This window comes from Podarcis raffonei, chromosome 2 (assembly GCF_027172205.1).
Source record: "Podarcis raffonei isolate rPodRaf1 chromosome 2, rPodRaf1.pri, whole genome shotgun sequence".
NCBI classification, from domain to species: Eukaryota; Metazoa; Chordata; class Lepidosauria; order Squamata; family Lacertidae; genus Podarcis; species Podarcis raffonei.
In genome coordinates, this window is record NC_070603.1 from 36,141,159 (window position 1) to 36,154,289 (window position 13,131).

Below are 13,131 nucleotides of genomic sequence, written 5' to 3' on the forward strand. Positions count from 1 at the left end.
GATTTCTGATAAAGTGTATTCTTTGGCCATGAATCCCCATGTAACCTTCTGCACTGTTGTTCTCCATAGTTGTATAATGTTCATTTTATGGGGTCCATTCTTTAGCACAGCCCGTTGCGATTTACTCATGGTTAGGATCCTAATGTGCACACAGGAACCGTCCCAACTTTTTAAAAGATAACTAAAGGAGCCTGTTCAATCTTTTAACTTTTTTATTGCATGCATGACAACCATCTAACTCAAAGCTCCTTGATACACAACCCTTTAAACTTGCCATGAAGGCACAGAGTAAAAGTTTCCCAAGCATATCTGTTTATTTTTAAAATCCCATTTATTTCCCTATAGTATACAGCAGGGGTTCCCAAACTGGTCCCTGGACCACTAGTGGTCCATAAGCTTCATTCGGGTGGCCTGCAGCATTTCTGTAAAAATACAATGAAAAATCATCTAGCACAGCACATCACAATTGCTACAACAGGCAGATAAATCATTAAGAGATCTGCAAAGACCCTCAACATTTTTCAAGTGGTCCATGGGGTGGGGTGGGGAAGTTTGGGAACCACTGCTATGCAGTAACTCCTGCATTAGAACCCTTCTACCTTCAGAAATGCATCTTAAAGGTGCATTGCTGCCTTGTTATAGTGAAGTAAGACTAGCAATCTAGAATAGCACACAGCCATTTAGAACTGCCAGGCACTCTGTTCATCTGTGGACAGTATATGAGCTCTGTTGAGGATTTCTTATTTTCTCAGTGCCTGAACTGATATGACTGGTATCCATCAGATGTGGTTGGAAGGAGGAGGAGCCCACTTTGAGGATCTTTCCGGCAACGAGCCATGGCTTCCTTGTAATTAATCTTCTCTTTGGTGATTGGGTCAACAAGATCCTTTTCATAGCTGGATTCATCTTGTAGCATCATGGCCAGATCACTACTAAGCATGCCAGCCTGGGAAGCTTCTGGCACGGGGATACGGCCAGTTTTCTTGGGATCTATTAGCCCTCCAGTCAGATGTTGGACCTGTAAATAGGGAAAGGCATTGTCCTTGGTCATCCACCCTTTCTGGACTGCCTCTCCTATAGACAGCCTTCTCTTGGTGACTGGATCTTCAATCCCTGTAAAAGCTTTCTGAGCATTCAGCAGCCTTTGCATGTAGGTGTTGTCTATCAGCCCTCTATCAATGGCTTTGTGGACAGAGTATCGATCACGTGAGATAAGATCAACAATGCCTCCAGTAGCCGCTTGGGCCTCTAGAAGCTTTTGAGCAGTCATTGGGTCCACCAGCTTCTTGCTAAGTGCAGACTTTATGTTGTACTTGTTGTCGGAGGTAGTGTCATACACACCGGCAATGGGGAAGGTATCATCACAGAAGGTTATCTGCGCGCCAGGAGGGAAGAAGCTCTGCTTTTGCTGGAATATAGGGGATGAAACTGGAGACTTGGAAATGATTGAACCAATAGAAAGGGAGGAATTTTGCTTAGTTTCTCCTGCTACCAGCAGAGCAAACTCAGAGATGGGGATCTTGCCTTCCCTGTAGAGCTGGTATTCTTCTTTTGTGATCCTCCTAAACCGCAGGGCATCGTCAATGGAGTACTGCTTCCCACTCTTCTTGTCAAGGAGCACAGAAACATCGCCTTTGGGTCCCAGCGTTGTGATTTCTTCCCAATCACATTCTAGTTCCTGCAGCTGAATATATTGACTTCGATCTATCATGCCTCTCTTATATGCCTCATAGGGTGACATATCCTTGCCAGTCTCTGGGTCCAGAATAGAAATCTTTGTGGAGAGGTTAGTTTCTCTCATCTGGGTCTCATGGTTCAGTTCTTCCTTGTTAACTCTGGTTTGGAGTTCCCGGATAGCCCTCTCTTTTTCATAGATCTGATCCTTCTCTCTAAGTATGTCTGCTTCAAGGGAAGAAAGCTCTTGACCAATTTGCATCTTCTTTTGTCTGTCATTCTCTGTCCTTTGGCTCAGGAGCTTGGTCTGCTCTCTAAGGAAAAGGATTTTCTGTTGCTTCTGCCTTTCTAGTTCGTTTAATTCATTCTCAAGATTGTCTTTTTCTTGCCTTGTCAGATTGCGAGTTCTTTGGAGATCGGCTTCTTCTTTGGACCACGTTCTCGTCATGCCTTCTGCTCTTTCAATCTTTTCCTTGAGACGCCTGATATCTTCTTCTGCATTCTGCCGGGCTGTTCTCTCTCTGCTTAGCAGATCCCAGAGACGAGCTCGCTCATTTTCTAGCACCCTATCCTTTTCTACTCTGATTACTTCCTTGTAGATGGTTTTTTCCTGAGACTTTGCTTTTTGCAGAACATCAATCTGGGACTGAAGTTTCTTACATTCCCTCTGCAGGCTTGATACTTGAGCCTTTTCGTTATCCAGTTCAATTCGCAGGTTGGTACTGGACTGCTCAAGAACAGGATCCTTCTCTACCTTGACCACTTCCTCTGTGATTATTTTTTCCTGCACTGGGGCTGGGCTCTCCTCAATTTCCTTTATCCTCAAGGTGATCTGCCGCATTTCCTTTTCCAAGGCTAGCCTTTTGTTTCTGTCTTCTTGGAAGTTAAGCAGCTTCTCTTTCTCTTCCACCGCAGCTCGAAGCTGCTGGACTTCACGTTCCAGGCGTCGGCGGTTGCTCACTTCATCATCCAAGCTCTTACTTAGCCTGCTGTGCTCATCTCTGAGTTTTGGGTCTCTCTGAGTGAGAACTACCTCCTGGACCACCACTTTTTCCTCTGGTTTTCTCCTCTCCAGAAGCATGTACTTGTTCTGCAGGTCATAGATGGCATCTTCGGTTGCTCTCCTCTTTTGTGATACATTACGTACTTCCTGGCGGAGGCGTTCAGCTTCTCTCTCCAACAGAGGGTCTTTCTCATATCGGACAACCTCCTTGGTAACCAGCTTGGTTTCTACCTTGGATCTTTCCCTCTTCCACTCATCTCTCTCTCCCTGTAGCCTGATCAGCTGTTCTTGGGACCTGCCATTTGTATTCACAAGGTCATTCAGCTGCTGTTTCAGCCTGTCTATTTCTCTCAGAATCTCTGGACTCTTTTCCATCTTCACCACTTCTTCGATGACCTCTTTAAACTCCACAGTGGGAGGCTGAGACTTAAGGACTTTGAGCTCAGTCAGGGCTCTTTCCACCTCTTGGTCAACCCTTGACCTTTTTCTTGAAGCTTCTTGGAGCTCTTTCTTCAAACGTGCTATCTCCTCTTCTGTTTCTGGGTCAAGACGAAATATCTCGTTGACTCTTTCTTTAACCTCCACTTTAGGCTTTTGCTTTTCCACAGTGCTGTATTTGCTCTGCAGCTCTATCAGTTGGCTTGCTAGCAACGAGTTCTTGCTTCTCTCCTCATCAATGAGAGTCTGAAGCTTGGATGCCTCCTTCAGAAGCTCTGGGTCTTGCTCCACTTGCTTTACCTCCTTCACAATGACTTTAGGTTCTGCCATTTCAATCAGCTTTTCAAGCTCTTCCGTCCTGCTTTTCAGTTTAGCAATTGTATCCACCAGAGACTTCCTCTTGAAGCTGTCTTTGTCAATTTGCATTTGCAATGTCCTGACTGCTTTTAGCATTTCTGGGTCCTTCTCCAGCTTGACCACCTCTTTCAGCACCACTTTCTCTCGGATGTTTGGCTGCATCTGCTCCAGCAAGTGCAGCTCTTTCCTGAGCCGTTCAAGTTCGGAGGAGGAAGTTGAGTTCTCCTGGAGGTGCCTGATTTCCTCTCGGAGTCTGGCTGCTTGAGCATCTAGGCTTGGGTCTTTCTCTATCTTAGTAATTTCTTTTGTAAGCAGCTGGGCTTTAACAACCTTACTATCTTTCTCCATTTGGAGGACCTTATTGTTCATTATCTCAATATCTGCCTGTAGACCCCTTCTCTTCTTAATTTCATTTTCAATTTGATTAGATATTTTGGACAGGTCACTCTCCAGAGTGGGATCCCTGTAGTATTCCATCACTTCTTTCTCCTCCACTCTTTCAATAGGCCGTTGGGTCTTCAGCATGAGAAGTTTGCTCCTCTGCTCTTCCAGCTGCTGCTGAGCCCTGGCTTTCTTGCTCCGTTCCTCTTCCAGCTGAGATTTTAGGGCTTCTGATTCTCTATGGGACCCAGCTGTGTTTTCAGACTGCTGGGTCTGCTCGTGCATCATGTGCACTGTCTCATCTACTTCCTTCTGCAGAAATGAAGAAAACGAATCTTTAGAAAGACAAGCCAAAATGACTCCCAATGAAAACTTTTACACTGCTGTCTATATGGATATGTGGTGGTAGAACTTTAGTTATCTAGCGAACAAGTTTAATAGTGTGATAAAGAGAGAGACAGAGACAAAACATTGCACAGGCAAACACACCCATTGAGGGAGTGTAGCAGTGATGGTGAGAGGTGAAGAAGGGTGTGGCTAAAGAAGAGGTGTGGCCTGCAGAGATTCCTGGAGGCCACATTCAGTCCCTGGGCTTGAGGTCCCCCATCCCTGCAGTAGAGCATGACAGAATGACAGCAACTCAAGGCAGTATCCTGGCAGGTTTTGGTATGAAACACCAAGAAATCTTCCTTCTCATTTGCTCCCAGGAGAAGTGAATTGCACTAACTGAAAGTTATGGTTATTTATCTATGCACTATCTTTTAACCTAATATGATTTACATATACCTTGTCCATAACTTTCTTGGCAAATTCCAGCCGGCTGAGTTGCTCTTTGTTTTGGGCAGCTGTCTCGGTGAAGAGCTTTGTCACGTTTTTTTCCTAAAGAGAATGAGCAAAAAGCATTATTTTAAGATACCACATCACTTTTGTCCTGCTGCCATTTCCCTTCTAGTTCAAGGCTGTCAACATCTGTCAGGCTACAGTACTGAACAAACAACACTGTATGGAAACTATAAATGGGGCCTGCTGTTTAACTGAGATCAGGAATGGGAATGTTACCACAGGGAGCATTTCTTGCTTTCTTTAAACTGTAGGAGTGTGCTTTGTCAGTCTTCTTCCCTCTTCTACTTGCACTCAAACAGGCACTCCTTGATCCTTCTCCTTTTATTTTATTTTTATGTGTCACACTGTGATGATACATGTGTTAGAAAAGTCTAGGTATAGAGGAATTTGCATCGCAGGAATAAGTAGAAGATAATCACCAGCCAATTCTAAGCCTCTTATCAGCCATTAGGGCTACTGGACAATTTTCTCTTTTTAGCTTTGTGAATCAATATTTATCCTGTAGTTTCCTATGAAATACACTGCTTTTGATGCTCCCCCCCCCCAACCAATCCAAACTGAGAAAAAGAACAGCCTAGCTGCATATTAAGCCTGTAGTGTATATACAGCCAAGGTGCCACAATACTTTCTTTTTTAAGATTTTAAATTGTTCTGAGATTTTCTAAACCGCTTCAAGAGTGTAAACCAGTTGGTTAGGAGGGGTAGGAAGTTTATATAAAGAAATCTGGGTCCAGGTCCCAAGCTCTCACCTGTGCTTGGATGCTCTCCTGAAGTGGTGTCACCCGGAGGCGTTTTGCCGAAGAAGCAGTCAACGAAGGGTCTAGGGAAGATCGGTATTTTCCTGCCTGAAGCTCATACTCCTGTTGTTAAAAGGAAAAAAGGATGTGGTCAAAGGAAGATCAGACCGGTTCACCCAACAGGAAATGGAAAACGTATAGAAAGAAACCCTGCAAACATACGTTGAGGACAGTCTGCACATTCTGGGACAAGTTGACCACAGCATCCTTGTCAGATTCTTTACTCTGGATTTCATCTGCCAGCCTCTGCAAGAGCAAAAGGCAGTTAGGACAAGAAAGCACCAGTGGTCTCCCTGGTGCTTAATAAACAACAAGCATTATAATGTTCCTGCCCTGAAAGTTCCTGCTTTCAGTCTAGGTGGGTGGGTGAGCTGGGTTACCTCGTCCTCCACTGTGGTGAGTTTGGTTACATCAGTCTGACAGTAAGAATGCAGAACGACCTAGCAATGGCCGCCTCAAGGAGCCATCAATTCCATTTCTGAGGGTGTTGTGACCTTGAAATTGCAACACCTTTCTTTGGGTGAAGATACCACACTGCTCACCTTCTGCGCCTGGAGCTTGTAGTTGACATGGCTGGGTCCATCTGTGGTCTTGACCTGGTACTTGGGAACATTGTTGAGCCAGAACATTAGGTTCTCATTGGCATTTTGGAACTGTTGGTAGGTGAGGCTGGTGTTCCAGAGAGTCTTCTCCCTGCACAAAGAACGGAGGCACTGATTAAGAAGCAGCAGCTCAGGTTGTGCCTGCTGTGGTTAAAGGAAAGTTCCTCGTTTATTGACTGGAAGCATTCTGTCAAGTTACGAGAGGCAGGTTGATTGCTTTTTGTTGAAAGACAAGGCTTTGCTTCTGGAAGATGGGATATATATAACCTTTAACCCAGCAGCCAGAGACTGGATAGAAAATGATGGGCTGGTCACTGAGAGGGAAGAGTGGCTACAAAATAGCTATCAGTTCTGCACGTTTTTCCTTAGTTCATTGATCTCAGCCATGCTACAAGGCACTATTTTGTCCCCAATGCTATTTAGCATCTATAATGAAGCCATTGGGATCAGTTTTGTGGAGATTTGGCACACGGTATCTTCAGAATACAGATGACACTCAGCTCTATGTGTCTGCAACATCTGGATCAGAAGTGGGCATGTCAGTCCTATACTGATTGGCTGGATGAGGGCCAATAATCTGAAGCTAAATTCTGGCACTATGGGTGGGTGGTTCCAAGCTCCAGGAAATTGCCCATTTGCACTCCCCTTGAAGGAGCAGGTTCATAGTTTGTGGGTAGTCATTGATGTATCTTTGTCATTAGAGGCCCCTGTTTTGACTGGTACACCAGCTGCAGCTGCTCCTCAACAGGGATAAATTTGGCCACAGTGGTCCATGAACTGGTAACCTCAAGACTTGATTACTGCAGGTAATTATGCAGGTGGCGCTGTGGGTTAAACCACAGAGCCTAGGACTTGCCGATCAGAAGGTCGGCGGTTCAAATCCCCGCGATGGGGTGAGCTCCCATTGCTCAGTCCCTGCTCCTGCCAACCTAGCAGTTCGAAAGCGCGTCAAAGTGCAAGTAGATAAATAGGTACCACTCTGGCGGGAAGGTAAACGGCGTTTCCGTGCACTGCTCTTGTTCGCCAGAAGCTGCTTAGTCCTGCTGGCCACATGAGCTGTACACCGGCTCCCTCGGCCAGTAAAGCGAGATGAGCATCACAACCCCAGAGTCATTTGTGACTAGACTTAACTGTCAGGGGTCCCTTTACCTTTTACTTTTATGTAGGGCTGTCCTTGCGGTTGGCTTGGAAACTGCAGTTTGTACAAAACGCTGTTGCACCATTGCTGTCTGGAGCTAACCATTGCCAATGTATGACACCTCTGCTGAAGCTGGTGCACTAGCTGCTTATAAGCTACTGGGACAGGTTCAAGATGTTGCTATGTGTTTATAAAGCTGTAAACAACTTGGGACCTAGCAACTTGAAAGAACACCTCTCCCCTACACCCGCACCTGGCCATTATGTTCCATAGCATAGAACCTCCTTGTGGTACGTAGAGCTCCTACTATTCATTTTGTCTCCAACAGCAGTAGGGCTTTCAGTGTTGTGGCCCCTTTAATGTGGAATTTGTTGCCATTGAGGAAAAGGCACACTCTGGCAATGGACTCTCTCAAATGCCTCCTTAAGATGTTTTTATTTCCCCAAGCCTTTTCTGCCTGATATTTTAAATTATTGTCTTCTGCTCATTTTTTTAGTACAGTGGTACCTCGGGTTACAGACGCTTCAGGTTACAGACTCCTCTAACCCAGAAATAGTACCTCGGGTTAAGAACTTTGCTTCAGGAAATCATGCAGCGGCGGCAGCAGTGGGAGGCCCCATTAGCTAAAGTGGTGCTTCAGGTTAAGAACAGTTTTGGGTTAAGAACGGACCTCTGGAACGAATTAAGTTCTTAACCCGAGGTACCACTGTATTGTACTGCACTTTTAATTTTCTTATTCCTTGTGTATATTTATATGTTTTTATATCATCTTCGAGGGCAAAAAGAGACCTGTTCCAAATCTGGCCTGTTAATTAAGTTGGCTCACAAGGCTGGATGTCCAGATACACACAAACACTTTCCATGCCCACCAATGGAGAGGATTTGGCTTCTTACCGGTGATCCAGCTGGTCAGCAACAGCATGATATCGGTCATTAAGTAGCTGGACTTCCTTTTTCTGCCTTGGCAGATCAGCGCAGTACTCTTCAAAATTGTTCTGCACTGCACTGCAGCTGTGCTCAGCATCCTTGAGGCTGCGGTTCAGCTTCAGCAAGCTGTCCTCATGTTTCACCAAATCTCGCTTCAGTTTCTGTGAAAGAAAGAGACCATCCGTTCAGAACAGCAATTTTATTTCAACCTGTGGGTTAAAAAAAAACCTCCCGAAATCTCAGTCTGATTGCTTTCCTCGATCATTTGGTCTTGAAGTGCCAAGCCTGTTTCTGCTAAGTGGAAGGAGACTGGTGTGGCGCTGAGCAGAAATGAAAAGCCAGGTATTGTTTGTAATTTAATTGCAAACCAATGCAACCAATGTGTGGAGAAGAAAAAAAAGGACAAATAAATAGTTTCACTTGGGGTTTTAGCAAATGGAAAATGTTGCAGCCTCACTTGGAAGTGAGCCTGGGAGATAAAATTCTCTGGTGGTTAGGGATAAGGGAAGAACTGGCCCAGAAGCACCCACAGAAAGAAAGAAAAGAAATACTCCGTTCTATCCCACCCTATACCAGTGTCCTTCTGATTCCTGATTCTGATTCACCTGAAGTTCATTGGCACGATCCTGCAGTGCATTGGGTGAGGCTGGGATGATGCCATCATGAGATAACTTGGCCTCAAGGGTGCTGATGATCTTGTCTGTGTTCTCTATCTGATTCTCCAGGTTCAGGCCTGCTTTGGCTCTGGGGGAGGGGGAGACATTATAATGCCAAAAGACAATATTTCACTTCTAGGTTGTTTTCTTCAACATCACAAAGCAAAAAAAAAAAAAAAAAAAGCTATATATTATCCAGGTGAAAACATTTACGATTTCATAGAAACATTTTGCAAGCTGCTGCCTCCTTCACACAGCAACAGAGTTCTATTCTCTGCCAAAATATTGCTGAAGTCACTTACTTTTCCTCATAGAGCCTGGAGAGCACCTTAACATCATTGTATTTGTTCTTGATGTTGTTGAGTGTCACAGGAAGCTGAGAGGCAGAGGTGCCAGCAGGCTTCTTGGAAAGATAGGCCTCACACTCCTTCTGGGCAGCTTCCTTTTCTGCTCCTATGACTTGAAGTCTCCTTGCTGTTCCCTGATATAAAGGCGGATTTTATTTTTAATCAGTCAGTGAAATTCAATGTGATACAACAGTCATTTACAGAGAGACCAGTTAGGGACATAGGTCTCAACACCACCAGTGGATTTGAAGCCATTGGATTGACATGTCTACATGGCCTATAAGCTTATAAGGTTTAATGATGCATCTAGCACCACTTTAAGACTTTTCCAGCCCAATGGAGTTAGGTCACCAGTCATATCTGGGAATACTGAGGCAATTATTTCATGAGCAACTACCATAGAACCTTCATGGATGTAGCCAGATATTTGAGTTATTTATCTACATCTTTGAGGAAAGCCGTAAAAAAAAAAAAAAAAAGAACAAGCTAAAATTCATTCTACAAAATATTGAGGGGGTGGGAAGGTGAGGATAGGAACTTGTTTTCAATGAAGCAGCTTCAAGCGTTGCATGAGAGAGCCTCCCCAGCTCCGTTTATCAGGAATGCCAGTGGGTCCATCCCAGTTAGTCTTGCAAAGTAGACATAAAATGTACAGGCAGAAAAACAGCAGTAGAAACCTCTCTGCCCTGTGAAGGTGTCCATTCCCTCTAAAAATGAACAGGCTTATCAGAGGCACAAGTGAGCAGTCAAAACTTACCTCCTGCCATTTTACCAAAAAAAAGGGGGACTTGCCTCCTGCTCTCTGATCCGTTGAGTAAGGTCCTCTACAGGGTCACTGTGGTTTAGTGGAGACCTCAGGCGGCTAAAAATCTCATTCTTGACTTGGTCCAAGTTACCACCAACATTATCCAATTTATGGAGCAACTGGCTGGCTTGGGGATCATCCTGGGCCACAGTGGTGCTTCTGACTGGAACTGAAATGACAAGTATTATTCACTAAAGCATGCAGATATTTGCATTTGTCCATGGGGATAACTGCTATGCCTAAATGCCTCCTGTTCATCTTCTTCCACATCCACCCTGTAAGTTAAGCCTTCCCCTAGGATCTCTGATCCTTATGGATTCCTGCACAAGCAGAGACTGGGCAACTTGAAGGCCCATGGGGAAGAGACGCGAGCACCTTAACCAACCCGTCACGCCACAATGGTATTGCAATTTCCCCTTAGAGAACGGCTGAAATGCTGACATACCCTGGTGGCTGGATTTAACTGGTTCCCTATGGCTGCTTTTCAAGGTGTTCTGGACTGTAGCTCTCCTCTGCTTCACTGCGCTCAGCTCACCTTCCAGCCTGAACAAGACAGGAGGAAGTCAACGTTATTCACAGCCCAGGGCTTCCCTACAACACTTGCCGTGTACACGAGGCAAGCTCAGAGAGACTGCCTTTTTCTAGTGGGGCATTAATCAGGTCATTTTATTCCATATCAAGTATTTATATTGAAATAATTGTTGAAAAATAAATAAATAATAAATAAATAAATATCAGAGCAGCTTATGACAATCGTATATAAAACCAAACAGTAAAAATAACGTGAAATTTTAAAATCAGAGCTGCTTTTGTATTGCTGCTTCCCATGCCGCTCCAGTAACATCTGCAGTTAAACTACCTAGCTTGCAGGCGGGTAGTTGACATGGTAAGTGACTACATTAGTTGCCTGACCTGTGAGATTGCTTCCTATGGACATTAGCTGAGCTGTGTGTTTGAGAAGCATCCACACAGAAGTGGTCCCATGCTGTTTAAGTACCCCATGAATCGATTTCTGCTAGAGATTTCTCAGAAGATACTTTCCCATCAGCTTTTACTTTGACAAAGGCCAACGGGTACTTTCTAGGGTGTGTATTGTTTCCTTTGCCACGTGCACTCTGGAAAGTGTCCATGAGCCTTGCAGCAATTTATACTTCTACCGTGGTTGCCCAAGCACCCACAAAATTCTCCATGAAGGGGCTGGGCACCCACAAATTTTAGCGCTAGGGCCGTGCACGCTGCATGGCACCCATGGCCCCAGGCACCCACAGTTGTGAGGCCAAGCTGGCACTCCTGCTTCTACTTCCCTCTGTCCAGTGCATATTATTATTATATATATATATACACACACATACACAGGCAGCAACCATTTTGCGCATGTCCAATTGACACACGACCACCAATGTGCAGGACTTTTGGACCTGGAAAAGGGCAGAATGGGGATGGAGCAAGGGGAGGGGCGGGCTTATGTGCTCTCCACCAACATGCACAGGGCTCAGGAAAGGAATCCCCACACAAAATGGCTGCTGCCTGCTTGCTATTTTCCATCCTCTAAGCCAATCCATTGCCAGTCTCTCCTTAGTGGACTTATTCCGTGTGCAGGCCAACTAGGCATGCCCTGGATACTCTATTCCCCGCCCCACCCCCAAACAGCCAGGCCACATTTTGTCCCCACTGAGTGTGCTCATTGAACTGATTTGGGATTCTCACCCGGAGCTTTCTCAATGTTTTTTTTTTTTGTACTTCTCCAAACACTGGGGTTTCCTCAACCTTTCTGGTACCTCCCCCCTCTTGAGGATAGATTATGCTGTTTTAGCTACATAAATATATCTACTTGGAAAACTGTTCCCTGAATGCTTTACAAAGATCAGTCTTAGATTCTGGTGGTTGTCTGCACTGTTTTGGAGTAAATGTGGTATCCTGATAATGCCAAAAAAAGAAAGAGTACTAATTAGAAAAGATAGCACATATTTGCAGAGCCTTCAGTGGGAGAGGTGGAATCCACAAAGACCAATTTGTTAAGGAGCTGGAAGGACATAAACTAATTAAAATTCCTGTTTCAGAGAGTCTCCTAAGCAACAAATGACATGAATAGTGTGTATTTTCGGGAGGAAAAATGAACAAGAGAAAAGGGAAATTGCTGCCATGATGCCCCTCCTAATTATGCACCACTGTCTTAAGGCTGATTCTCAGTGGTGACAATAATCACATTTTTAGCATATGTAGATGTGTAAGTTCCACTGGCAGGGCACTCATGCTTGCTAACATGAAAGCTTTATGGAGTGACTACTGATGCAGCACCCTGCATGAATTGCTGTCAAAATTATACACCACTTGATCGTAAAAAACAACAATTCTCCAAGTGATTATGGAAAGTCTATGTGAGAGGCTACATGATACCACAAAACCCGCACCTTAAACAACAGGCATATGGGAGCCTGAAAATCATTTCCATCCAGCAACATTTCACTACCATCATGAACCAGATCTTTTGCAGCTTCCCAGCACATGCAGACATAATACCCGCATGATAGAATGCTATTAAACCTCTTTTATAGAGACGAACCTCTGATATGGGACAATTTCCAAAACCATGGTTCAACCCCATCGTTTTTAAAGGTGTTTCGTGTTCTATACTGCCCTAATATTTTATGATATGGCATTATAGATATAGTTTTATAAATAAATAAAAATAAAACCCGTATTCACCGATTTTTAAAAATCACCAGTAATGAATAGATAGAAAATATGTTCTTATTGTTTGTGGCATGTGCACCGCTAGTGGTATACTCATGAGACAGAGAGAAAAAGCTTTGTACTCACCTGTTAACTCTCTCTATGGCCTCTAGATCTGGAGGGGGGATGGAAAAGCAAACAGCAGGTGCTACCTTAGTCTCTCTACTGGCATTCTGCACGACCCAGTTTTCCTGGTTGCTGTTGTCATGCAACATATACTTCTCACCCATCTCGAGCCGCCCCTGGAAGGAAGGAAGGAAGACAGAAGGAAAGTTTTGGTTTTGAGAGAATTTCAAATATAGCCACTCTTTGCTAGAAAGACAAACTCAAGACATTGTTCAGATGTCACAAAATGTTGTTCTTTGTTTCTGCAGCTCAGAGGTGCCCTGGGTCTATTTTAGATGTTTGTACATGTACACATTTGGTGCCA

At 44.5% G+C, this 13,131-nt stretch overlaps 1 protein-coding gene across 2 annotated transcripts in view; it reads right to left on the bottom strand.

Moving 5' to 3' along the window:
* Window positions 1–194: 194 nt before the first annotated feature.
* EVPL (envoplakin) overlaps window positions 195–13,131 on the bottom strand; it is a 44,138-nt gene continuing 31,201 nt past the window's right edge. For both annotated transcript variants that reach the window (XM_053375928.1, XM_053375929.1), the window contains exons 14-24: window positions 12,789–12,943; window positions 10,414–10,511; window positions 9,956–10,137; window positions 9,119–9,297; window positions 8,766–8,904; window positions 8,128–8,321; window positions 6,036–6,186; window positions 5,656–5,739; window positions 5,446–5,556; window positions 4,640–4,732; window positions 195–4,165 (exon numbers count right to left, since the gene is read on the bottom strand). In XM_053375928.1, the coding sequence (XP_053231903.1) occupies window positions 749–4,165; window positions 4,640–4,732; window positions 5,446–5,556; window positions 5,656–5,739; window positions 6,036–6,186; window positions 8,128–8,321; window positions 8,766–8,904; window positions 9,119–9,297; window positions 9,956–10,137; window positions 10,414–10,511; window positions 12,789–12,943 (4,803 nt within the window). In that variant the 3' untranslated portion in view covers window positions 195–748. The remainder of the gene's footprint in view (window positions 4,166–4,639; window positions 4,733–5,445; window positions 5,557–5,655; window positions 5,740–6,035; window positions 6,187–8,127; window positions 8,322–8,765; window positions 8,905–9,118; window positions 9,298–9,955; window positions 10,138–10,413; window positions 10,512–12,788; window positions 12,944–13,131) is intronic.